Raw genomic sequence first — 27,124 nt, 5'->3', positions numbered from 1 at the left:
GAAAATCTTTACTTTCTCTTATAATTAATGGATTCAATGTATTAAACAAAAAAGAAGCGTTGCATCACTATGAAAGCCACGGTCACAGTATTAGATTAAATTAACATTTGTACGTATGCGATTTGATTAATTAGTCAATGGAGCTGAAAGTGAGATGTGAAAATACCAAGTGAATGGGACAAAAATTTGGGATTAAATTGTTGCTTTCATTCCACAGTGTATGGAACAAAATCTTTTCCAATGTTGATAATACAGGAACAAATGTTTATTATCTTTTCCTTAAAATTAAATTAAATTTGCAGTTTTTTTTTACAAACAATTTGTTTTGCAGTTGGAGACTACTGCAGGTTATACAAGTACGTTGTTATTATTAATTTTATGTAGTTATTTTTTTTATTCTAAAGACATTCGATTATCTTTTCATATATAGCTTCCTAATTAATTAAAATCATTTTATTAATTTTTAGCATTTACTGTTTATTAACTACAAAAGCTGTAAAATAATTAAGGATACTTTGGTAAAGCCTTCATTTTTCTCAGCCACCCTCCTTCTCCCACTGTTCCATCTCAAAGCTTAAACCCTCATTTTTTTTCCAGTCACCTTCCTAAACCCCAACCCCTCATTTTTTTTTGGCTACTCTTCTCAATCCCACTCCATCCCCATCTTAAAACCCAACCCACATTTTTTTACCACCCTCTTCCTCCCCACTTTCTCACCTCAAAACTCCATCCCTCATTTTTTTTTTCAATCATATTCCTCTGGCCCACTCACTGGTCTCATAATCCTAACCTTAATCCCCACTTTTTAAAGTTTTTTTAGGATTTTTTAGTATTTTATTTAATTCAAATATGATCTAATATAAAAAAACAGAAAAATTGAATTAACTATCAGCGTAAAATAAATTTACATTATATATAAAATGTAATAGTTATTGTGTTAATTTGTATAATTTTTTTAAGTTGCCCACAAATATTATCTTTCCAAGATAATCTTATTTAAGAAACATATAATGTCAAATTAACTTTTTTAATAAAAATTCAAATCTTAGTTTATCACATTAAAGAGATTAATCCTTTTTTTAAAGCCAACTCTTGTTGATATATTTGTAATGTTTACCTTATATCTTTAAACAATGGACGAATTTACTAGCTAAAATCTAACCTTTTTTAATCAAAATATAACTTTAAAATTTCGAATATATATTTTGGGATAACTATTTTACGGGTATATATATGGTATGTTGGAAATAATGACTTTTGTGTAGAATATTATAGTAAGATCGATGATTTTTTAAACTTTTAGACAAAATATTTGAATAACTTTAATTTTTTAATATTCTTTTTCTTTTATAATATGTTATTGTTGTTATTTTAAAAGCTATATATAAATTGGAATATTGGTTGTAGAGCATCCTTGTGAATAAAGCAGTACACTAGTCGAGTGAGGGTATCTTATCCCACCACATTTTGAGAGTTTAGATTATGATTTTGATGTGTATATATGAGTGGGACATCCCATCGTCAAAGGAAAAGCAATAAGTTATATATATGCCCGTGGCTGCGATTCTGCTTCGACGTATAATAGAACATAACTCGCAGAGATTTTTGTCTTTAAAGTTATGTGGTTGGCAACATGGTTTCGGTGAAACAGTGGGCATATACTGTGTTTGGATTATTTATGACACCTTGCGCTGTGCAATTGGAACCCACCACAAACTTTTCGGTTGCTCCATAACGCCGCCAACCTAAGTGTTTTTTCTTTTCTTCTCTTTTCCTTGTTTAATTTAAAGTTTATCAATTTCGTGATGTTATATTGTGAAAAAATATTAATTCTCTGATTTCAACATAAATAGCATATTATTAGTTAAATAAAAATTTGTCAAAGTATTCAAACTAATCCAGATAGACATTAACAATTTAATAACAAGTAGAATTACAAAGAAAAGAAAAAAAAAGATGGTCGTGAAGAAATTAATGAAAACAAAGTTCTATTGTTTTATTAATTTTTTCAATTTCTATACTAAAGCATAATAAAAACAACTTCTTGTTTAAATTTTCACAATATTTATCCTTTCCATTTGCACCGTCAGAGAATTTTCACCTTAAATGTATATATATATATATATATATATATATATATATATATATATATATATGCAACGTAATTTAATATACACTCAATTTTAAAAAGTTAAAGTGTTTGATGAGAATAATTTTTAGTTGAAAACTATAAAATTAATTTATTAAGTTAAACGTATTAGTAAAATTAATTGTTAACTAGCCAATAAATATAAAATAACATACAAGGAGATGTTTTGATGTTTCTTTTATTTTAAAGTCAATTTTTAAGTAGTTATAGTTTATAATTTTTACTTAATTTTAAAGTTGATTATTAAGTTATTTAAAGATCAAATATTTCATTAAAAATAGTAAAAATCATACTAATAAAAATAAATGACATAATATCAGAGGATATAAATAAATGAAAATGTTTATTAAAGTAGCGAGGATAAAAATATACAAAGAAATTATAATATCTAATGGTAATGCAAATGCAATTTGAAAAAATATTAATGTTATAAAGTAATGAGAAAAAATTGTTCCCCCAAACACTTATAGTTACTCGATCAAACTTATATATTGGTCAAATAAACTTAAATTATAAATTAATTAGCTAAAATGAGTAGAGTAAAACACTTGGGGCTAGTTTAAATGACAAACAAGTGTGTTTGGTAAAGTAGTAACTAACTTAAAACTTAATTGATCATCTTATAAGTTTATTTGATTAAAATTGAGATGTTTGATAGATAAAATTAGAAGTGATGGAGTGATCAGCTCACTTTGACAAACCAACTTCATTTAACTCACAAGAAATAACTATCAACTTGCCTAACCTATTTTGCCATAACTCGACAACTTGACGAGCCAACGAAGGAACAAGACGAGTTGGTTTGCCCAAGTCATATGTTCTTCAATAATCAAATTGCACCAAAAAATCCTTTTTTAAAAATTTATTACCATAAAAATGTTTGGAAAGTCATAATATTATTTTTTTTTCTTTTATTTTTTGCAGGTTAAAATATCAACCCACACAATCCACTTCTAAATAGGATGAGTTAAAACTTTCCAGCCTGCCTACACAATAAGTAGACTAGCTCGTCCCAACTCATTTAGGTTGGTGGCAGGACAGGCCAAAATGGACAGGACTAACATGTTTTGCTATCCCTAAACAAAATCATCTAATTGGCTCATGAAAATTTTCAACATTTTTATTGTCTTTTATTTTCACCTTTGATATTCTGATATAAAAATCCATTTATCACCTTTAAATTATACTATTTATTTTAATAAAACACTCCCTCTTACATTGTATTGTTACACAATTTATTTTAATCATTACACTACTTATAGTCTTTATTTTATTTTTTAATAAACATTTTTATTTTCAAACAAAAATTATAAGAGTTCAAGAATAACTAAAAAAATTAAAAAACTATAATAACTTAAAATTATGTTTTGTCTACAAGATAAATAAAAAAAAAACATATTTTGAAAATAAATAAACACATTTTATATTATTTTATATTTATCATCCAGTTAAATAATTGGTTTTACTTAATATATTTAGTCCTAACTAGTTAACTCAATAACTTTTACCTTTCAATTAAAAAAAAGTCTTAAATATGTTTTAGGTTTATGATATATGATCAATTTTTATTTTTGAGTCTCTAATAAATTAATTTATTTGTTATTTGATATATTAAAACTTTTGTTTTCAATTTTTATTATTAATTAAGAGGTGACTTGACATCATCTTAAAAGCATTTGTTAGTTTTTTTTTTCTTTCAATAAAGTTATCTCATCATTTGTCCTTCAAATCTCTATTAAAAAAAATTGTCCTTCAAATCATATAAAAATTATCCTTCAAATCATATAGGACACTTCTAATCTCTCTCGCACGCGCGCACACACTTTTTCAGTAGATGTAAATTTTGGAAGGTTTACATGTTTATTAAAATATTTGAAGGTTTTACCTAACACCAAACACATGTAGATACAAATATTTTTAGGTTTTACCTATAATATTTAATATCCGTAGTTAAAAGCATCCATAGGCATAAGTCATTTCTTCCGTAGTATTTTTTTTTACTAGCTTGTAATTTACTTTGACAAATAACAATAAACTTCAATACGAGACAGATTACTTTTCAAAAAAAAATAAAATTAAACTCTCACTAATTCAATCCAAAAGCTTCGCTATGTTGTCATCGCCGTAACGTAGCATCAGCCTCCGCAGTAGGGAGGGAAACGTTAAAGAAAGAGAAAGTGTGTTTATCTCAAAAGGAACACATAAGTTGATTTTATTTCGATGGAATTTTATTTTAAAAGATGAGACCTAGCAATACGGTTTAATTACAACAAAGTCATTACTATAACTTTAGAACTTTTGTTTGAAGTGATAGCACGACTATTGTAATTAGACTAAAGACTGTTAGATCTTAACGGTGGTAATTAGGTTAGCACGCAGGCATCGGTTTATTGCTATTTTGCCTTATCAAGTGATTTATTACAAAAATAAGATATAAATTTTATTCTTTTGATGATGTTATAGTTAACATATAAAATATTTTTAAGTAAGTTTTAATCTTAACTATCGTTACTGATCAGTAGGCCTGAACCCATGCCAATCCTTCTTAAATTTTTAATATTCCTAAATTTTTTTAGGGAAGTTGACTATAGTTAACCTTTGGCACTAAAGTAATGAGAATACACACTGGAGTAAATTGCTCCGAGCAGCATATAATTTCTCATAAGGGGGAATTAGGGCCATGCATGCAATAGATTTCTGCCTGAGTTAGCCACTTATATACTCTTAATTCATATATATATATATATATATATATATATATATATATATATATATATATATATATATATATTCACACACATTTAATAAATATATACTTATTATTTTTATTCAAATAATTTTTATTTATTTGATCAAACAATAATTTAAGAAACTAATTGAAAAATATTATCAATATAAAAATGATTATTTAGCCAACGGGGGTATAAATTATTATATAATAAAAATGATTATTTTTTAATAATTATTTTAAAAGATATTTAAAGTAAAATTTAGTTAATTAAGAGTATACAAATTTCTGCGTATTGAATATATTAAAATTAATTTCTAAAACTCTCTTTAACGTAATGCTTTCAATTATATTCAGTGTGGTCCTTATTTTTCTTGATAGTGTGTATTTAGATTTTTTTTCATGCGGTAAAGCAACCTCATTTTACAGATTTTTTTCTGTATGACTATGAAAGTACGTATGATTTAACTAATAGCTTTTGTAACAAAAAGAAATTAACGAATATATAGTTTAATATTTTATTAATTTTATCAATTAAAATATTGATAGACACAGTCTTCGAAAATTTCCAAACCTCAAATATATTATTATGATTAGACTTTATCAAAAAGCACTACTGTTAATACTAAAGCATATATATCATATATAAAAAAAAAAGCATATATTAATAGATTAGATTCCTCTTCCCTGAAAAAACTAACAAAAATTCCAAGTTGTATAATATATATATATATATAGCTTTCTGTCTCATCCCGAGGTGTTCGATTCTGTGCTTGTCATTCTTCTGAGATTGATTATAAGGGTATTTATAATAAGCAATTATAGGCATTAATGAAAAAAAATATCTACTATACTTTAGTAAAAATTTACAATTTAAAAAATATTAGAAATTTTACATTTAATTTTAATATCATAAATATTTGTTTTTATTTTCCTGCAAAATTAGTCTTAAAAGTCTGATTTGGACGTTGACCGTTAACCTCAGACGTTGACTACCACGTGTCAATGCCACATGTGACTGTCAGATGTCAATGCCACGTGTCAACGCCTGAGTGATTTCCTGTAAATACTTCATTTTTTGTAGGTAAAATTGTACTTTTGGTCCCCCGGTTTTACTCTAATTTTGATTTTGATCCCCTTATAATTTAATTCGCACATTTGGGGGAGCAAAAAAAGAAAAAAATAGGGGATTATTACAGAACTTGTTAAAGTAAGAGATCTAAAAATTTGAACAGATTCATGCGCCACTTTCCCAAGTTGAACAACCTCGGAAGTGGGAGAGAGAGAAAGAGTGATTTTTTTCTGGATTCCAAGTGAGTGAAAAATTTGCGATGAAAAAAAAAATGCGAGATTTATCAAGACCTACCTTGTCTCGAGCACCAGTGGCTAAACCATTCAAAAGACCAATTTTGCAGGAACAATTTATAAAGGGATTTATAAAATTGGAGACTAAATGTGTGAATTAAACTATAGGGAACCAAAATCGAAATTGGAGTAAAACTGAGGGACCAAAAGTGTAATTTTACCTAAAAAAAAATGAAGACTTTACAGGGAACCACTCAGACATTGACACGTGGCAGTCAATGTCCGATCTTAACGGTTAACGTTCAAATCGGACTTTCAGGATCAATTTTGCAGGGATTTATAAAACTGTAAGACCAAATTTGTGAATTAAATTATAAAGGGACCAAATTTAAAATTGGAGATAAACTGGGGGACCAAAAGTAAAATTTTACCTATAATATATGATGTGATAAAAATATAGATATAATATGTGATGTAATGAAAAGGATAAAGATAGAAATAAAAAAAAAGAGTTATAAAAGAGTGAAATGTATAAATATTATTATAATAGATTTTCAAGTCTATGAATAAAAAAAATAAAAGATTCTTACCAATATTAAGTTAAGAATTAATTACCATTAAATTAAGGTTACTTAATGGTTTGTTCGATCAAGACAACTGAAGAACCTTAATTCTGACAAAAATACTGAATCTTTTATATCTTACAAGCTCAATATTTGATGATTTATGGATCACCCTACCGAGATAGGTGGAAGACTTTACCCTTAACAAGAACATTGAAACACTTACCCTTGAAAAGCTTAGCACTTGATGGGTTGTGGTCTCTCCAACTAAGAAAAAAGGGAGACCTCTACCCAAACTAACACTAAAGCTACCACTTATGCCTTAGAGACTCAATGTTTGGTGAGTTGTGGTTAGTTTGATTGAGATAAAATAAAGAGTTTGACCTTAACAACAATACCATAACACTTACACCTTAAAGATTTAGTGTTTACCTCCTTGATGTATTATGATTCATTCGACTAAGAAATAAATGATGGAGCTTGATGCTAGAGACACATGAAAGATACGATTAAATATCTGTGTAAATATAAATAAAGTAAAAATAGTATCCATCTCAACTTCATAGTTAAATAGTAATAGAAAATATATAATTAAAAAATATTTTTAACTTTTTAGGTGTTCCTCATGAATACTTAAAGTATGTTTGTTTTAACGTTATAATTCATTGTGACGGTTTTTTTTTTGTAAATACACCTTTTTTTTTTTGCTTTTTCTCAATCTATACTATTTTACAATTTAATTCCCAATATATACTATTTGGAATTTTCTCTCTCCTTTTTGTTTCTTTTTAATTTAAAATACTATAAAATATAAATATTATATTATATAATTTTTTTAATTGGTTTTAAAATTACTTATTTATTAAATTAAATTTTATAATTTTGTTTTTAATTTTTTTTAAAGAAAATGATATTATTAAATATAATTACTTTTGTTTTACTATTTAATTTACTTACCATATTTTTTAGGTGAATATTTTCATTTAAAATATGAATTTTCTAATATAATTATTTTTGATATAATTATATTACTAAATATAATTAGTTTGTTTATGTCATTAGATTTAATTAAAAATGAGAAGATTTTTTGTTTAATATTCATAGAACAACATTATATTTCATTATCAATAAAATACTTAAACAATTACACTTGACTAAAGAAAAGTTTAAGATGGAGATATATTAGGATAATTGTGTTTGTTATGACCATGTTGCCAGAAAATTTCATAATTTTTTTTTTACTTTTCCGTTCATTTTCTTCTTTGTTTATCTCATTAGGAATGCAAGTTCAAACGAGTCATATTCTTAACATATTGATTCACATGACAGCAAAAAATAATTGTTAATTAAATATCTTTAAAGATTTTTTTAATATATTTTTATTATAAAAATAGTTCATATTGAGTTATCAGTATCTTTTGATATTTTAATCTTTTCTTTTCATATCTAAAAGCCATAAATAATAAAATATCAATTCTTATCACTTAAGCCAAGAATAACTGCTAAATAAATATTTTTAAAGATATTTTCAATATATTTTTATTTAAAGATATTTTTAAAGATACTTTCAATATAACAGTTACTACTCTTTGAAATTTTATGTCTATTGTATAAAATAGATGTATCAATTATTTTTTTACTGTATTCTTTAGTTTATTTTAATACTACTAACTATTTTTCTTATTTTTTAATTAACGAACATAATAAAAAAATATCAACAATACATAAATTTAACTACAAAAGTACATATAAAGTAACTAAAAAATTACATTATAATTTTATTCTATTTTTTATTTTTCTATCTGTATATTTTTTCTTTAAAAAAATAAAAAACAAAATTATAAAATTTAATTTAATAAATAAATAATTTTAAAATCAATTAAAAAAATTATATAATATAATATTTATATTTTATAATATTTTAAATTAAAAAAATACAAAAAAGAGAAAAAAAATCTCAAATAACATATTGAAAATTAAATTATAAAATAATGTAGATTAAAAAAAATGTATATTTACGAAAAAAAACCATTTTAACTCTTTCCTTGAATAATACACACAACTAACGAAATTGTTAATTTTGGCTTACATGTCTTGGGATATACAAAATCTGTTGAAATCGTTTAAACAAGCATACACTTAATAAAAACCTATTAAAAATATTACATAAATTAAATTCATGCATTGAAAATATCAGCATGACATGGCAAGCAAATATGGATGCTTCCGCAGCAGATAACTCCATCCCTCTGTCCCTACCAACGAAACAAACGGTGATGATCCCATTCAGCGTGATGATAATCACATTGGCTAAAGCCAAAAGGGTATCTGATCCCAATACTCGTGCGAAAAACATCATCACCATCGCATGGGCCCCACGTGCAAGAAAAAACAATTTATTTTTCTTCAACTAGTGACGGAGTTATTATAGACACAAAACAATATTTTTTTTTATACCGAAATGACCGAGTTACCCTCGTCCCTTTCTTTATAACGAAACGCACACTCCATACGCAGTTCCTATCCCATTCTCAGTCGCGTGTACTTTCTTGCGAAACAGAAGGGCGAAGGGGCAAACACAACTTTTTTGTTTTTTTGTAGAGCGAGAGAGAAAAAAATGTTGGGGATCTTCAGCAGTTCCGTGGTGTCGCCGCCGGAGGAGCTGGTGGCTGCCGGCAGCAGAACGCCGTCGCCGAAGACGACGGCGGGGAAGCTGCTGAACCGGTTCGTGGAGAACAAGGCGTCGGCGGTGTCGCTGCAGGTGGGAGAACACGTGCAGTTGGCTTACACGCACCACAACGAGTCACCGTGGCATCCCAGGTAATTAAACGCATCATAAAATTCAGAAATTCCACCATGCACGAACACGAACTCTACTTAATCGCCTAAGCGACGTCGTTTTTGTCACGTCGCTGGTATATTTCATTTCTTCGCATTTGGTAGTTGGTGGAATAGGAAATGCTTCCTTCTTCGGGAATTTAGAGCGTGTTACTAATTAAAAAGATATTACTGACACAAAAATGGTAGAATCGTCTGTGATCGGTTGTTGCTGCTGGTGATTAAAGTGTTAATCCTTCGGATCGCTGACTACTTACTTGATCGTATCTGCTGGATTGCATGCTTTCTATATTCTGTGATCTTAATAAATGATTAGCAGTGTCTTCGGTATGATTGAAAGCGGATTTTTAGAAGTAAACGCCCGGTTAAAATTTTCATTTTTAATAAATTAAATATTTTTTTAAAGTAAAATAATATTTCATTTTTAATTATAACACTCAAATTTAGAATCAAGTTGATTCCTTTTAATATAAATATTTTTCACTAAAAAGAAGAAAGAGAATATATTCACCAATAATTAAAAGAGAGAAATATTAATGATAAAAATTATTTTCAAATTTTTATAAATTTTAGATAAATTTATTGTTATCAATTAAATTAATTACTTTCAAATTAGATATTTCAGTCATTTAAATAGAGAAGAAGAAAAATATTATAAAAAATTATACTGTTTTAGAAGAATTTATATGAATAGTATGATTTTAAATTTAATTTTAGAAATATTATGTAATTCCATAAATTAAAAATTTGTCCTCTTTATTAAGTTTTTTTTTCTTTTTGAAAGCTCATTTTTTTAAAATATCATGAAGTATGATTGAATAAATTTTATTGATATTTTCAATTAGTTATAAAATAATTGTTGATTTATTTTTATTATTAAATTTGTATTTTTCAATAAATATTTAACGTGCACTTAATAAATTTGTCTTTTTTTAAGGTTTTCCATCTTTAAATTTTGTCAGGAGCCAAACAGACATGGATGGCTTCTCTCTCTTTCTTTTTTTCCCTGAAAATATTTAGGTTTATTGCAAATTTAAATTTAGTGTTATACAACTGGAAGATGAAAATAGATATTGAAGTTGTTTTGATATTTTATGGAAGATAAGTTAAAGAGGACCCGACAGAGTAGAAAATACGTAATTTCTTAGAAAATAGTATTGTGATGTGTAATAACTGTTTGGACTATAGTATTGGGTCGGTGAGTGATCCTAATTCCCACAGTTATAATTTGACAATCATACGGCAAAAGAGGAAATTGCGCGATGAGATGGGGGGAGCAAGTTATGGGCAGAATGTCAGTTAGTGCGTGTTTGGATATCTAGCATAATCAATTTTAGCCAAAAAAAAAAAAAAATAGTGGTGAATAATTGAAAAATGAAAAGCAACAAAGAGTTGTTTGCTAATAAACAAGGCGTGGTGACCACACCCCATACCCAAACACACCTTAGTTTTGGGGATTCACCCATTAATGTTTTTCTTTTGCATGATTGTCACGTCGTGGCGAAGGAATAAACAATACAGATATTGGTTGATGAGTGAAAAAACAATACAGTCATCGCATGAAATCCTGGTTATTGATTTTTTTAATAATTAATTTTTTTTTTGGAGATTGGAGAATTCGATATTAACTGCATGCCATAGATAGGCGGTTGGTTGAAGACTTGTGGCTAAATATTTATTTGATTTTTCAGAAACACTTAAATACTTTTGTGGCATGCTTTTATGTGGGCAGTTTTTATTTCCCCTCAACAACAGTAATTTTAAGTTTCGAGTTAATAATGATGGTTATAAACGTTTCGATTTAAAAGTGTTTGAAAATATTATTGGGCTTAAATAAATTTTTATTCCTTATAAATATTTGATTTTTGTTTTTATTTTATAATAAAGTTTTTTGTTTTCTTCAAGTTTTTAATAAAATAATAATTTTATTTTCTATCTTTAATATTTTATTTTAGTCTATGATAAATTAGTAAATTTTGTTTTAATTTTTTTTAAAATATTTTTATACACACATCTAATAAGATTTGACTATTTTATCTTGTTAATTTATTTATTAATATAATATATTAAGAGTTTAATATTTATATATTGAGGATGTAAAAATAGTTTTATATTATTATTCAATCATATATCATTATTTAAATTATTTTAAAAGTAAATAATTTTAACATTTACTATAAGTTGTTATTAAATGAATGTTACACTATAGGACATAACCTTTTGCTCTTTATTTTATGCGGTTAATATGGAGTTTTTAGAAGTTATATTTACGGAAGACTTTATACCGTTGTTTTAAGTACTATTGCAGTATTTCATAAAATTGCTTATCTGAAAAAAAGTATTATAGTTGTTCAATTCTTAGAATGAACTTGAAGATAAATGAATTAGCGTCTGCACGGTCTGCAGGTTTATTTTATAAAAAAATATTATTTTTAATTCATGTTCAACTTTGTTCTGTTTTTATTTTATTGTTGTTAAATATAAAAGAACAATTTATTCATTATGATTTTTGTTGTTTTAATCTTTCTACCGATTAGTACTACTATCTTAAGTATTTATTCATTATATACATCCTTTTATTAAGTTCTAATAAATTACGATGATAGTATATTCTAAATTAAATAAAAAATGAATATAATTTTACCTACTCTACTTACTTTAGAGGCCAGACGTCACTGTAGGCTCAATATTGATTGGCAATAAATGATGTCTTTATTTTTTTCGACGTGAAATTCGGTGGCCCCTTTAACTGATGAGTTCACATTCCAATTATTAGTCTTTGCGTCTGCATCTTCCACTTCAAAATGCTGACTTTTTTCGCCCAACGGTTTGTTTTCGTTCCAGTCTTTTATGCTTTTATGGCCCAAGGAGGATATGAATGAAGATAACTAGATAAGGATAACATATATTAGGTTGGTGGGACCGGGGGATAGAAAACAAAAACATTCCGTTGAATCTATTTTCTATTTAGTGTTTTGAGTTAGATCTATAACGAAAAATAGTTGTTTCTACTTTTATAGTATGCCGTTCTAATTTTGAGAGAATTTTTTATTTTGAGTTTGAGATGATGATTGTTTCCTACATTACTTGTCAGGGATTAATTTTATTCGTGCCATGTAATTAATATTTTCTAAGAAAGAAAATTTTATGTACAGTAGAAATCAAATACGAGATCAACGGCTAAACAGGTCGATTATACCTATACGGTTATACGTCATTGTGAATCCTTTGTGATAACAAATGATTCTTATATGTTATTAGGCACACTTTTTTAATTAAATTAAATAACGGCAGATGAATATTTTTAAACATTATTTTTTTTATTAAAATTATGTTTTTGAATCTGAAAAAGAACACCTACATGTTACAATTTGATTGTAGACATTAAATAAATAAAGAAACTTGATTCAAGTTTTGTCCAAAAATGAACAATATATGTTTGCGGAACGTTTTGCTTTCCTAGAAAACGCATAATACACATAAACATCGTTTTTTAAATAAGTATAATTGTAATAAATTAAAGGTTAAATTATTCATTTAGTAATTTATATTTTAATTTTTTTTAGTTCCTCTAGTTTAAAAGTAATATTTTTAGTCTTTATATTTGTATTTTAATTTTTTTTAGTCCTATAATTTAAAAGTAATCTTTTTAGTCTTTATATTTTATTTTAATTATCTTTTAGTCTTTATTAAAAAAAATATAAAAATAATTATTTATAAATTAGTTATAAATTATCAACTATTTTTTTATTACAAATTATCGTACGATAAATTAGTTACAAATCATGAAATTATAGGAATAAAATAAGTGATTAAACCTAAATTAAATCATAGTTAAAAAAACAAATAAAATGCAAAGTTTACCTTTGTGTTTGAGTCTTTAGGCATATTATCCCATATTGGCATTGAGAGTTGCACACTTCTTTGATGTAAATTGTGCACTTTGTATCTCTACATATCTTATTACACTAACAGTTATTATATTGACTCAAAACAACTACTAGTTGAGATACAAAGTGCACAACTACTAGTGTAATAAGATATGTAATGTGTTTAGCTAGATTGCACTGTTTTAACTTTTCTTATTGATTTTTATCCATCTATCTACGTTTTCGGTCTAATTTTTGTTTAAGCAAAAAAGGGGCCAAGGCCCCTAAACGAACAATAAATTAAATTAAAGCAAAGTGAAAAATGGCAGATCATTTGCTGTTAAGGATGAGATATTCTGCTTGTTTGAGGGGGCTCTAGACAATTTGGGCAGCCTGAGACAACAGTATGGACTGGCCAAGTCAGCCAATGAAGTGGTTTTGGTGATTGAGGCTTACAAAGCTTTACGTGATCGAGCACCATACCCTGCCAATCGTGTTGTATGCCATCTCAGTGGGAGCTTTGCTTTCATAGTTTTTGACAAGTCCACTTCTACCCTTTTTGTGGCTTCTGTAAGTTATCTATCCCATCAAATTTGTTATGACGATCCACCACATGATCTTTAGTCATTTTTACTCATAACCTTTTGCTTGTTTTGTTTTTGTTAGGATCAAGCGGGTAAGGTTCCTCTTTATTGGGGAATCACAGCTGATGGATATGTAGCATTTGCTGATGATGCAGATTTGCTTAAAGGTTCTTGTGGCAAGTCACTTGCTTCTTTCCCTCAAGGTGAGTTTCATTTTGTTCGAGCATATCACAATACTCAACATTTTGGCAACTATTTATTCCAAGTGATCCCAGATTGGATCATTTCCTCCCTCCCTTTCAAGATGATGATAATTCATAATATGAGGATTTTTACATTAACGTTGTCTATGTTCTGTTTCTTTTTTGTTTTCCAAAATTGTAAGTATTCCCTCACTATTGACATTGTTATTCTGTAAATTGTACAGGGTGTTTCTACTCTACAGCAGTTGGAGGATTGAGATGCTATGAGAATCCAAAGAATAAGATTACTGCAATACCTGCTGAGGAAGAGGAAATCTGGGGTGCATTCTTCAAGGTAACAAGATGACATGAGTTTAAATATAATTGCTGGTGCTGCTCTCAGTTCTCTTTGTAAAATATTCTTTTCATCTGTTTAGAACAGAGAATCAGTGATCTGTCCCAATAGTAATATAAGGTTAATGTCAGTTCAGACTGCATTAGGTACAAAGGGAAAATGTGAGGTCAAAGACAATAGAATAGGAGTTCAAAATGAATGGGTTAGACTAATTTAAACTTAAATCTTCATATCACTTTTGAAGGTAATCTTAGAGCTTAAGAAGTTAGAGTTGAATATCCTTTATGTAACTAGGATTGTCAGTTGCAACTAAATTTCACCGAGGTAATAACATTGTAAGTTCCTAAGAGCAAAATTATAATCTAAGCAAGTTCGATTAGGCTCTCAAGTGGTTGACAAGTCTCGTTTAGGTACAAGGTCTTTTTGGCCTTGGTTAACAAGAAAATCGAGTATTAGGTGCACAAATTGGAAAGCTCCACTACACATAATAGTGGTATTATTTATTTCAATATTTGTTTTTGCATTCATGGTTAGTTTGCTTATTTTGTGTGTGTGGCTCTCTCCATTTATGAACTTTGAGACTTATATCTTATGATATATTTTGTCTATTTGATGTGATGAATTATCAGGTGGAAGGGTCAGCAGTCCTTGCAGGCACAGAGTAAAAGATCCATTTTCAAATAAAGTACCTTGTGATGTATTAATGGAGTAATGTGTTTATGTGCTTGTGACGGTAAGGCTTGCATGCGGGGCCATGTAAATACCTTTAATGATAACTATGAGAAGAATGTGACTGGTAGTAGAGTTTATCATGGTGTTCATTAGCTAGGATTTTCTCTGTTTCTCTTGTACAGTTGCGCTTTCTAATGTAATAAAAGATATGCTTTTGGTTTGAGATTCTTTAATATTGATTCTATGCAAAGTGTGTCCGTATAAGATGATTGGTAAGCTTTCAGTTAGTAATAATTTAAGGGAAAATAGATATTATAAATGATGCTACAAGTATTGAATAGGTATTTAAAAAAGTAGATATTTAAATATTATTATTTTTATTTAAGGAGAGAGTGGATTCTTTCCACTTTTAATATAAATTGAAATAAGATTCTTTCATTGAGAAGTGTTCAAGATATACAAATGAATTTTTTTTATTTTTTTTAATGGAAAATAATCATCCTCAAGTTATATAAGGTTATTGGTTTGTTATGAGTGACAAAACTCTTTTTTCTAAGAACTTGAGTTCAAGATCATTAGTTAAATTAGAACTCATATATCATTTCATGATGAGTAACTCTAAAAAAATCATTCTATGTAACATAATGTCTCCTCAAATATATATGAGTGATAATTTGGGATGAGCCAATCAGTCAGCCCCTCTAAATGGTGGACCAGGGCGATACTTCAACCCACGTCCCTTTGATTATCTTATTTTATTTAATAATATTATATTATTAATTTTATATATATTAGAATTTACATGGTTGACTTTGTATATGAACGAAGTGGAGGTTGCAATTTATGAACTTTATTCGTGATTTTTTATATAGTTGACATAGAGCTGGTCACATCATATTTCTTTTGGAACCTTGGCATTACATGTCTACATACTATATAAATATAGGCTCGGTTGGTTAAATTAGAATCACACTGCTTAGTGGGGGTATATGACGTGATCTATTTTATTTTGTGTGATGTTTTATTATGTTTTGTCCAATAAAAGTGTATTGCAAAGATTGCAAACTTAGTATATTCAATATATATATATATATATATATATATATATATATATATATATATATATATAAAATGAAAGACAACACATAATCCAAATAAAAGTTAATTTTTTTTCCTAACTTGTCATTCATTGGAACATAAAATTAAGTGTAAAGCCCGTATTAAATGAGGCAAAAGTTTAAGATTTTACAAAATAAATTATAACTATTAAATAATTAATTTTCAACTGCTCATAGTCTTAATCAAACATTTATAACATTTTTTAAGAGATACTTAAAAAAAAACTATAACAACTTTTAAAAAATTCAATTTTTTAAATTTTGATTTCACTATATTTTATTTAAAAAATTCTCAGTCTTAATAATGCATTTGTAACATTTTTTAAAAGTTTGAAATTACAAATGAGTATTTATAATAATTTTAAATAATAAAATTTGAATTTATTTTAGGTTTAATTACTGTTTTAGTCTTGAATTTCGGTGTGTACTTTTTTAGTTCTTTAAATTTAAAAATGTTTTTTTAGTCCCTAAATTTTAAAAAATTATCATTTTTAGTCCTTGACATAATAAACTGATACTTTGTGATGGTTTTAAAGTATTTTGTGACAAATTTTTAAATACTTTGTGGCAGTTTTCAATTACATATTCAAGTGGTTAAAAATAAAAAATAATTTAAGATAACTAAAAATTATCGCAAAGTGTCAATTTATTACGTTAAAGACTAAAAGAATATAATTTTCAAATTTTAAGGACTATAAAAAACATTTTTAAATTTCATGGACTAAAAAAAATACATATCCCAAATTGAGGGACAAAAACAGTAATTAAACTTTTATTTTATAATTTCAACTATTTAGTTTCAATAAAATATTTATAATATATTTTTTAAGTTTCAAATTTCAAGAAAGTATTTATAAACCATAGTTCTCTTAGTTTCAAAAAATTATATTTTTTAAAGTTTTTAAATTTAAGTAAAATATGAATTTAAATATATTTTTTATCCATGCAATTTAAAACTTTTATTACTGTTCATCCTTGCAATTTTTTTAGTCATTGTCAATTATGTTTGTTTCACTTTTTGTTCTTGTCTAATCTTCATTACAAAAATGATGTAACAAATAATCTGATAATATCACTATGTCATGTCATCATGTGATGGTATCATGATGACACTATCATGTCATATTATTAATTAGAAGGACAAAAATTAAAATAAATATGATTTATAAGGAGTAAAAATAAAAAATGACATATTTACATGGACAGAAAAATATTAAATTTTTAAATTGCATATTAAAATAAAATAAGTGCTTTAATATTAATTTATCCACATATTCATTTCTACATCGCTAAGCCTTCAAACTCTTTTTTTATCCTCTTTTCTCTTCTATCTTCCTTCAAGCTCCACCCTTCACCATATTTTTCACATCCTTTACCGCCTTTAAGTAATTATGGTGGTGTGACAACCATGATAGTAAAGATGATGATGGCGACAATGATGATAATATTTGAGGTTATTGCAACCAAAATAACAATGTTATTGCATATGTGGCAATGACAATAGTGATTTTCGTGGCAATGATCGTGAGTGGTGGTAGTGATAGACTGATAGTGACGATCGATAACTATGATGGTGGTAATAACTATAGTAGTGGTAGTAGTAACTACAATCATAATGTAGTAATAGTGGTTGCAGAAGTAACAACAATGATAAGTCAATTTTCATGATAGAAATTTACAAAAGCTTGGTAGTTTAAGCGTGTTACATTATGAAATGAACAAATTTTAATATTTAATTTGATACTTTAATTTAATATTTAGATATTTAATATAACATTTATTTTGAGACTAAAATATTTCCCCTCTACAAATATATCATTTTTTATTTTAGTTCCTATAAATTTTGATTATTTCAATTTTAGTTTCTGTAAATTAATGATGTGATACTTCATGTCGATGTGGCACGAGGATGTCTTCATGACATCATCAAGTGATAACGTGACATGATAACATTGACATTTTGTTTGTCATGTCATCATTTTTGTAATATAAATTGACGAAAAACAAAAAAATATTAAATATCAAGAATGAAAAAATATATTTAAACGTAAAATAGTTATAAGAATTTTTTAGGTTTAAAATTAGTAAATTTAATTTCAATTATTTAAGATCATTTAGTTTCAACTTTTTAAAAAATATTTATATTATTTAATAATAGTTAAAATTTTGAAAAAACATTTTAATTATTTAATTAATTAAAATTAATAAATTAATTTGAAACAGCTTATTCGACCCTAAATGAAAAATATTCATTTACTATTCAAAATTCAAGATACATCCCAAATGCATACAAAAGGTTAAGCTGATCAAAAGTGAATAAATTATTGAATTACCTAAAACATAACTTCCCAATTAAAACTCAACATTGAAAAATTATAATAATCTTGTGTTTTATGTCACCAAATTTTTATTCTTATCTATACCCAAAAAAAATCAAAATCTCTTCTTATTATGATTTATTTGAATTATGATAAAATTAACATCATTAAATGTTAATTTGAATTCTAATAAAATATCAATAAATGGTAATTCATTGTTTTTACTTCTTATCTTTTCTGAACTAATTTATAACACAGCGATTTTCAAAATATGTGATTAAGTGATATAAATTAAGTTGAAAGAGAAATTAAATTAAATTCTATGTTTAGGAAAATATAATGTAAACAAATATATTTTCATTGTTTGTGTGTTTTGGGCTATATATTTTATGTTTGGTCTTTTGTTTTGGGCCTTAAGGAGAGTTGGGGATAATGAGTACGGTTAGAAGAGTCTTTAGGAAACCCCAAATCCTAGTCACAAAAAATATGAAAACTTTCCCCCAAGCCTCTCACTCTTTTCCTCTTAATCACCTTCATTTCTTTGAGGAAGATTTAAGAGCCTCCTTGCATTTTAGCTATTCCCATTCCTCCCTTGGACTCTTGGTGATTCTTTTGTTTTGGACTATTTTATGTGTTGATATTTTGTTTTGGGCCTTAAGGAGAGTTGGAGAGAATAAGTATGGTTTGAAGAATATATAGGAAACCCCAAACCCTAGTATATAAATATGAAAACTCTTTCCCTCCTAAGCCACTATCTTTTCCTCCCAATCTCCTTCATTTCTCTAAGGAAGATTTAAGAGTCTCCTTACATTTTAGCCACTCTTATTCCTCCCTTGGATTCTTAGTGACTCTTTTGGGGTGGTAAGTTCCTTCCTTCCTTCCTCTTCTTCTTCTTATTTTTGTCTTCCATGAGTTGACCTAATGAAGGGGTTCTTGGTTCAAAAAGCTAATTAAGGTTTTGTTTATGGAATGCTTTCATGCATATGTGTTAAAAGGTTGGTGGGATAGAAGAAAGCTTCTCCCTTGACTTAAAGATCCTCCCTTTCCTTTCTTTTCCTTAGGAAAACCCAAGCTTGAAACCCATTAAGGTAAGGGAAGCTTTAACTTTATTCTATTTCATTTCTTTGGATTGATATAAAATTTGCTCAAGAAGGAATCCAATGTATGCATGGAAATGAATTTTGAGAAAATTGGGGTTTTGTGTTGAAAATGGTGTTTTCTTTTGATTGATGAGTGTTAATGAAAAGTTCCAACTTGAAGTTTGTTTTGATGTTGTTTATGTGTTGGTATTACTTGTATATTGTTTGGAGTTGCTTGAAGGATGGATTGGGTTTTTGAAATATAAAAAATGTTGATACTTGGAGAAAGGGATGGACTAATTTGCACATTGGTTCTTCATAATTCACTGGGTGGATTTGTAATAAAGAGTAAAGATTCTCTCTAACACCAATTTGATGGACTAAAATTTTAATTTGTTGGGTGAATTTGCAATAGAGAGCAAGGTTGTTCTCAAGAAATTAATCATCTCTCTCTTTTCATTTAATTATTTTCATCTAATTAATTAATGTTTGTTCATCTAATTAATTAATGTTTGGAAAGAAAATAATTAATGTAGATGAGTGAATTCTCCAATCTTAATAAGGGAGAGAAAGGGTTGCTTTTCTTAATTTCTAGCATTTATTAATTTTTGGTTAAAAATTGTCAATTAATTAATTAATTAATGGTACCATTTAAATAAATAATTAATGAATTTGAAAATTAGAAAATGATTTTACAAAAAGAGACAAACAATTTTCTAAAGAGGGTCTTATAAAAAGGGTCGGAGGGATTATTTATTAGAAAATAATTTTATTATAATATCCTTATTATTTTTCTTAATAATTTCAATTAATGTATTATTAAGTCTTTGAAGTCAAGATTATATTACTAGAGGAAAAATCGGAATAGTTCTTTTAATATCTCATCGAAACTAAATTCATCAGTCAATATGAAAATTTTTTTAATCCTAAAAGATCAGTTAATTTAGGATGGAAGGAGTATGGTAAAATGTCATTATATGCTAATTTGAATTATGATAAAATGCCATTAAATGCTATTTTTTAAATCAATTGTTTTATCTTTTAACTTTTATAATTACTTAATAACTAAATTATAAAAATCACTTAGTTTATATAAATACCAAATACCACATCCATAGAATTGACACAATGGTATATAAGATAAGCTTCTATTAAGTTCACATGTGAAAAGATCAATTTATTTAGCGTGAGAATCCATGTTTAACTTCCTCCGGATGTAAAATTTTTGTAGGCTAACAATAATCACACACTCTGAGTGAGATTAATATTTCTTACTTTAATTAATTAAAAAGATTAAATTTTTAACTTAATTTGATATTTTCCTTTTATTAATTAAAATTGTTTAACATTTTATAAAAAGTTAGTCCACTTACAAATGAAAATGGTTTAAATTAATACATAATATGGAGTATCATTTAAATAAGAATTTGACAATGATAAAGATTCATAATATTTAATCGAAACAGTAGACTTGAAAAATAAAAGTTCATGTCCATAAACTAATTCATCATTGGTCCTAAACATCATTATTTACCTGATATCGTCTAATCTTTTTTTTTATAAATAATTTAATAAATGTTGTTTGCTGAATCTTGTAACACTTATTTGATTTACTTACATGCCCACATGCAGTAGCGGTATATATAGATTTGATTTATTTATTTTTTATTGCCAGCGGTTGGAAAAGGCTTTAATTTTTAATCTCATATTCTCATTTTTGACTAGGATTGGATGCTATAGTGGGTTGTGAAAATAATTCTTCTGACAAATATAATTCAATGTTTGGCACATTTAAATTGATTTACTAGAGTTTAAAAGGGTCATATGCCATGGGTGTAATATAATCATGCATGTCTGAACTGACAAACATGATGTGTGGAATTTTATTGTTTTACTGATTTTATTTTTCTTTCAGCAACATGATGTTTTTTTTATGATTCTTTTTCACATCGAAAACTTGAGGGAGTCTTAATTTATAGAACTATACAAGAGACTCCAATAGTCGTGATTCATTTGTGACTTGGACGACTGCCAATGTCAATTTTTGCCTTTACCATTTTTTATTTGAGATTCACAAATGGATTTTTCTTATGATATATAAATCATGTTAATTTTTCATGAACCCTTTTTTTTTTCTTGCTTATCCTGTGAATGATGAAAGTCCATAGCAACAAAATGGATCAAAACAAGCAAGGTGAAGCAGCAGAAGGAGGGAATATTGGTCATCCAGCACATGGCAAGAACCAAGAAGAGCAATCTAACCCTATGATAGCACCTACAAATCCTCCCAAAAAGAAAAGCTTGGAGGAACAACTCAACGACTTCTGGGCAGCACAGCGCGAGGAAGCTAAGATGACCACTAATTTCAAGACTCACAGCTTGCCCTTGTCGAGGATTAAGAAGATCATTAAGACCGACAAGGATGTAAAGATGATATCTGCTGAGACTCCCGTGGTGTTTGCCAAAGCCTGTGAAATGTTCATCAAGGAGCTCACAATAAGGGCTTGGGCTAATACTGAGGCTCGCAAAGGGAAGATACTTTCCCAGCGTGACCTTGTATCCGCCATCTCCCAGACTGCTTCTTTTGATTTTCTCGATGATATTATGCCCAAGGATGCAGGCTTACCAAGAACAAGCATTGCTTCAACAGAGAATGCTTATCTAAACATGCCACCTCAGCAGAATGTTGCAGGCCTTCCATATGATGCTCCAACCATGGCCTTTCCTAATCTAAACCATCATGCTCCCAATTAGGATGAGTGAAGAAGACACAGGTAATGAAGGGTACTGTGTATGGTCGAAATTTTCATGAGCTTTAGATTATATGAGACCTTTGCTTTTGTTTCCCTACTGTTATGTTAAAGTACTGAATTTAGTAGTTCTCATTTGAATTGAATATTTATAAATTATGAATTTGTTTTTCGTGGCAACTTGAGCCTTGAGGGATAATTAGCTCCAGGGTTGCTTTTAAATAGAAGGTTCTGCTCTTGTTTCAATTCCAGGTGTTGTGCATGCTGCGTAAGCGCGTTTCATATATACTAGCATCACGAGCTTATATAATTTGAGATGAATAGGTGATTAATATATGCATAAATAAGCTCCTATATTACAAATGTGTCTTATTTTGAACGGAAGACATTCAATTTTTAAGCCTATAATCATGAATTTGGTTCTGATTATATATATATATATATATATATATATATATATATATATATATATATATATATATTATATTCTTATCTGTATGTCTTAATCATATATATTATGAGTTATGTTTCTCGCTTATTAAATATGTTTCATTACCACCTTATTTTCAGTTTTTCTATGTTTAATTTGGAACTTAAATCTCAATCTATTCAAAACAAAGTCAAGATATATCTTCTTTTCTCTTCCTCGCTGTGTGCGTATTTTGTTCTAGGACTATTTGATTATCAAATTTGATCTAATTTTACACCTCATATCTGTGCTTGTGAATACTATGCATAGTTAGTTTTTTTTTTTTTTTACTTTTTTTTTTCAATGAGGAATTTTTTAAAAAAGGTTATGCGAATTGTTTAGTTAACAAGACCAAAAGCATTGATTTAATTGGAGGCTTTTAATTTAGAGGTAGTTTCTGTTGCAGCTGTTGAGCATGTTGCATGCAAGCACGACAGTAGCATTATGCACATTTACATTTTGAGATAAATAAGAGATTATTAATTTATGCACAAATAAGCTCGTATTACAAAGTTGTCTATTTTGAATGGAAATCACTCAAATCTTTTAAGCATATATAATCTTAAATTTGATTCCGAATTTATATGTATCTAAAGAATTCGTTTTGAAATATCCTTAATTTTGTTTAACAATTAATGATATTATGAATTATGTTTCTCACCTTTTAAGCAAGATGAAATTTTGAGAAACTTTTATTATAACCTACTTCACTTCAACTTTCTCTATTTGATTTGAAATTGAAATGTCAATCTGTTTAAAACAAAGTCTAGATATACATATATCTTCTTAAATTTCTCTTCCTCTATGTGAGCATGCGTGTTTTCTTCTGGCTATTTGATTATCAAATCAATACATCATATTTGTGTTTATATGATTGATGTATATATATAGTCATCTTTTTGTGAGTTTTTTCAATGACAAATTTAGTTAAAAGGTTCTTCTAATTGTTGACTTGGTCAAAAGCATTGAATTAACTTAGGGCTTTTAATTTGGTGCTAGTTTCGGTTCTAGGTGTTGTGCATGCTGCATTTAAGCCCACAACAGCATTATGCATTTATATATTTCCAGATAAATAAGAGATTATAATATGCATATATAAACTCTTATACTACACATGTGTGTTATTTTCAATGGAAGACAGCCGAATCTCTTAAACATATGATAAGAATTTGAATCCAATATATATATATATATATATATATATATATATATATATATATATATATATTTCTATCTTATTAACTAAGATGATAATCTGAGAAACACAAACAAGTAAAATAATTTGAAGAATTTAGAAAATTCTAAAAGCCTTGAACTAGAATTTCAAATACCATTTTGTTTAATTTATTTGAAAATAATGATCTTTTTTATCATTTGTTTTTAGTTAAAAATTTTAAAACAAATAATTACATTTTTCAAAATAAAGCAAAGCTAACATGTGTTAAAATTTATTATTTTTCAAAAATAGAAATGAAGCTTTATGGAATGTAATTACAAAGGATTGTTTTCTTTATAAAAAAAATTCGTACGAATTTATTTAAGATAAAATATATTTTTGGTCCCTTTAAAATTTGAAAAGTTTAATATTACTTATTATAAAATTATTTGTTTATTTTTTGTTCTTTTAATTTTGAAATGCATCACATTTGGTCCTCCAAGTGATTTAGATAATGCTTTATAGATAGAGAAGAAGTGATTTAGATATAATACATGAAGGATCAAAAGTTATCCATTTCAAAATTAAGAGGGTCAATAAATAGACAAAATTTTAGAAAGACTAAAATCAAACTTTTTAAATTTTAATGGACTAAAAATATATTTTAACTATTTATTTATCATAAAGAAAAATTGCAGAACAAAATAAAGAAACATAGGACAAAAGTTAACAATATGATATAGGTAAGAAAGTGATGTTTTGTATTGGACGTGGTTTTAAGACACATAATTCATCAATTTATTGGTGCCCCCAAAATTATTTTCTAGTTTCCCGAATTTTATACACTTCGTATCCTACTTTATAGTTTCTCAAAATATATACTGATAGCAACTCACCCATGGAACCAGCTCTGTAGGTACCACGTACCAATGTCGATACCAGGCCCACACACACTCACACGAGGCCTGCATACTTGAATGATTATGAGTGATTTCGTTAGCGTTGTCGAGGGTTAGGGGGACAACATCTTATTGTTATAATAGAATAGAATATTATCCTTTTAGCTAATGATAACTTCATGTATAAATATATGAATGCATGAATGAATAAAGGAGAAAGTTCAGTCACTTATATTTCCTTTACGTGCTTTATCTCCTTTAGTTGTATCTCTTTTAGCTGCATCTACCAATTTGGTCCGACCTGCTCCTCATCAACCAACCACCATGCCTGACCATAACACCCGCCAATCCACTCTTGACCGTTTGGAGGAGGTAGTCACCAGACTGACTCAAGCCCAAGCCACCCTCATCCAAGGCCAAGCCACCCTTACCCAGAACCACGCCGCCCTTGCCCAAACACAAACCTCCATGAATAACAAAATGGACTTCATGCTTGAACACTTAGCGGCGACCCTCACTGTCCAACCACTTTCCCTGCATCCCCCACCCTCAAACACTCCCACACTTTCCCCACACACTTCCAAACCACATATGAAGCTCGACGTACCTAGATTCGATGGCCAGGACCCCATTGGCTGGATTTTCAAAATCTGCCAATTATTTGATTATCAGGGCTTACCGGACCATGAGCGTATTATCGTGGCATCGTTCTACATGGACGGCCCGACTCTGTCATGGTATCAATGGATGACCCGTAACGGGTTCATTTCTTCATGGTCGACGCTACTTCAAGCCTTAGAGTCGTGTTTCGCTCCCACCTTCTACGATGATCCCCAGGGGGTGCTCTTTAAGCTTCAACAGCGCGGTTCAATGGACGAGTATCTCACTGAGTTCGAACGGTTAGCGAACCGGATTATCGGTCTCTCTCCGGCAACCTTATTGAGTTGTTTCATTTTCGGCCTTTACTCGAAACTTCGCCGAGAAGTCCAGGCTCTGCAGCCCATGTCTCTTCCGCAAGCCGTCGCACTTGCTAAGCTTCAGGAGGACAAGCTCTAGGAATGTCGTCGCCTTTCCCACGCCACCCCATCGTCTTTTGTACACCTGCCACCTACCAGCCCTTCCACCGTTCCTGTACTGGTCCGTCCTCCGGTCAAGCGGCTGTCTACAGAAGAACTGGCCATCCGACGTGACAAAGGCTTATGCTATCATTGTGATGAGAAGTGGATTCTCGGTCACCGTTGTCGTCGATGTCTCCACTTACTCATCGCTGATGATGATGATGACTGTCTTGACCTTCCATCGTCTCCTCCAAACATGGCGTCAGAGGACAACAGTGCTTCTCTGATTCCTTTAAATGTTCCTCAAATCAGCTCCTTAACGCCTTGTTGGGAATGTCGGCATCAGAGACATTTCGTCTCTACGGTACCATTGCACACCATCAAGTGGTGATCCTGGTGGATGGCGGTGTAGCACTCACAATTCCGCCTCGTGACCTTTCTTCACCTAGCCTAGGTTCTCATGGAAATTATGCAGGTCATGATCGACAATGGAAGCACCATTGATTGTGATACTAAATGTCCCTCTATACCCATTCTAATTCAGGGCTACACTTTTTTTGTTGATTTGTTTCAGTTGCCGATAGGTGGTGCGAACATCATGCTCAGAGTCCAATGATTGAATACGCTCAGACCGATCACCATTGACTACTCAACGTTGACCATGAGTTTTACGTACATGGGCCAGCCCATCTCTCTTCACGCCGATGTTCCCCTGTATCTTAGCCCAGCCTCGGCCCAACAAGTTAAACGACTTGCCCAAAACAACAACATTTCGGCCTTATACCAGCTAACCTGTGTCCCTACCCAGACCCACCTTTATCCCAACCACACACCCCTTCTTACTATCCACACCAACCTATCCCTGGCTTATCTTCTTCAACGCTACAGGTACCCAGCCAACTCCTACCTCCACACACCCCTTCACTATCTTCCAGGAACCCAGCCAACTCCAACCTCCAAGCACCATCACCCATCGTATTCACCTACTCCCAAATACAAACCCAGTCAATGTTAGACCCTACATGTACCTAG

At 28.8% G+C, this 27,124-nt stretch overlaps 2 protein-coding genes across 2 annotated transcripts; both read left to right on the top strand.

Annotated features, from left to right (window-relative positions):
• The first annotated feature begins 9,254 nt into the window (after positions 1 to 9,254).
• Positions 9,255 to 15,478, top strand: LOC114376604 (stem-specific protein TSJT1-like). Its single transcript, XM_028334788.1, has 5 exons — positions 9,255 to 9,565; positions 13,782 to 14,022; positions 14,119 to 14,239; positions 14,464 to 14,573; positions 15,203 to 15,478. Exons 1-5 carry the CDS (start codon positions 9,363 to 9,365, stop codon positions 15,236 to 15,238), a joined length of 711 nt encoding a protein of 236 aa, XP_028190589.1. The 5' UTR covers positions 9,255 to 9,362; the 3' UTR covers positions 15,239 to 15,478.
• Positions 15,479 to 19,419: 3,941 nt separating this feature from the next.
• Positions 19,420 to 22,756, top strand: LOC114373996 (nuclear transcription factor Y subunit C-3-like). Its single transcript, XM_028331576.1, has 3 exons — positions 19,420 to 19,542; positions 19,677 to 19,769; positions 21,922 to 22,756. Exon 3 carries the CDS (start codon positions 21,936 to 21,938, stop codon positions 22,512 to 22,514), a length of 579 nt encoding a protein of 192 aa, XP_028187377.1. The 5' UTR covers positions 19,420 to 19,542; positions 19,677 to 19,769; positions 21,922 to 21,935; the 3' UTR covers positions 22,515 to 22,756.
• The last annotated feature ends 4,368 nt before the right edge of the window (positions 22,757 to 27,124 follow it).

The sequence above is a fragment of the Glycine soja genome, chromosome 11 (genome assembly GCF_004193775.1).
Source record: "Glycine soja cultivar W05 chromosome 11, ASM419377v2, whole genome shotgun sequence".
Classification (NCBI taxonomy): Eukaryota; Viridiplantae; Streptophyta; class Magnoliopsida; order Fabales; family Fabaceae; genus Glycine; species Glycine soja.
The sequence above is the reverse complement of the archived record's forward strand: the minus strand, read 5'-3'. Positions and strand labels throughout refer to the sequence as shown.

What these genes read in the sequence shown, in the direction of transcription:
- LOC114376604 (XM_028334788.1), top strand. Translation starts at nt 9,363, where the DNA reads ATGTTGGGGATCTTCAGCAGTTCCGTGGTGTCGCCGCCGGAGGAGCTG. An exon ending in GAGTCACCGTGGCATCCCAG is followed by an intron (nt 9,566 to 13,781) that starts GTAATTAAACGC and finishes GAAAAATGGCAG; the next exon opens with ATCATTTGCTGTTAAGGATG. An exon ending in ACTTGCTTCTTTCCCTCAAG is followed by an intron (nt 14,240 to 14,463) that starts GTGAGTTTCATT and finishes TAAATTGTACAG; the next exon opens with GGTGTTTCTACTCTACAGCA.
- LOC114373996 (XM_028331576.1), top strand. Translation starts at nt 21,936, where the DNA reads ATGGATCAAAACAAGCAAGGTGAAGCAGCAGAAGGAGGGAATATTGGT.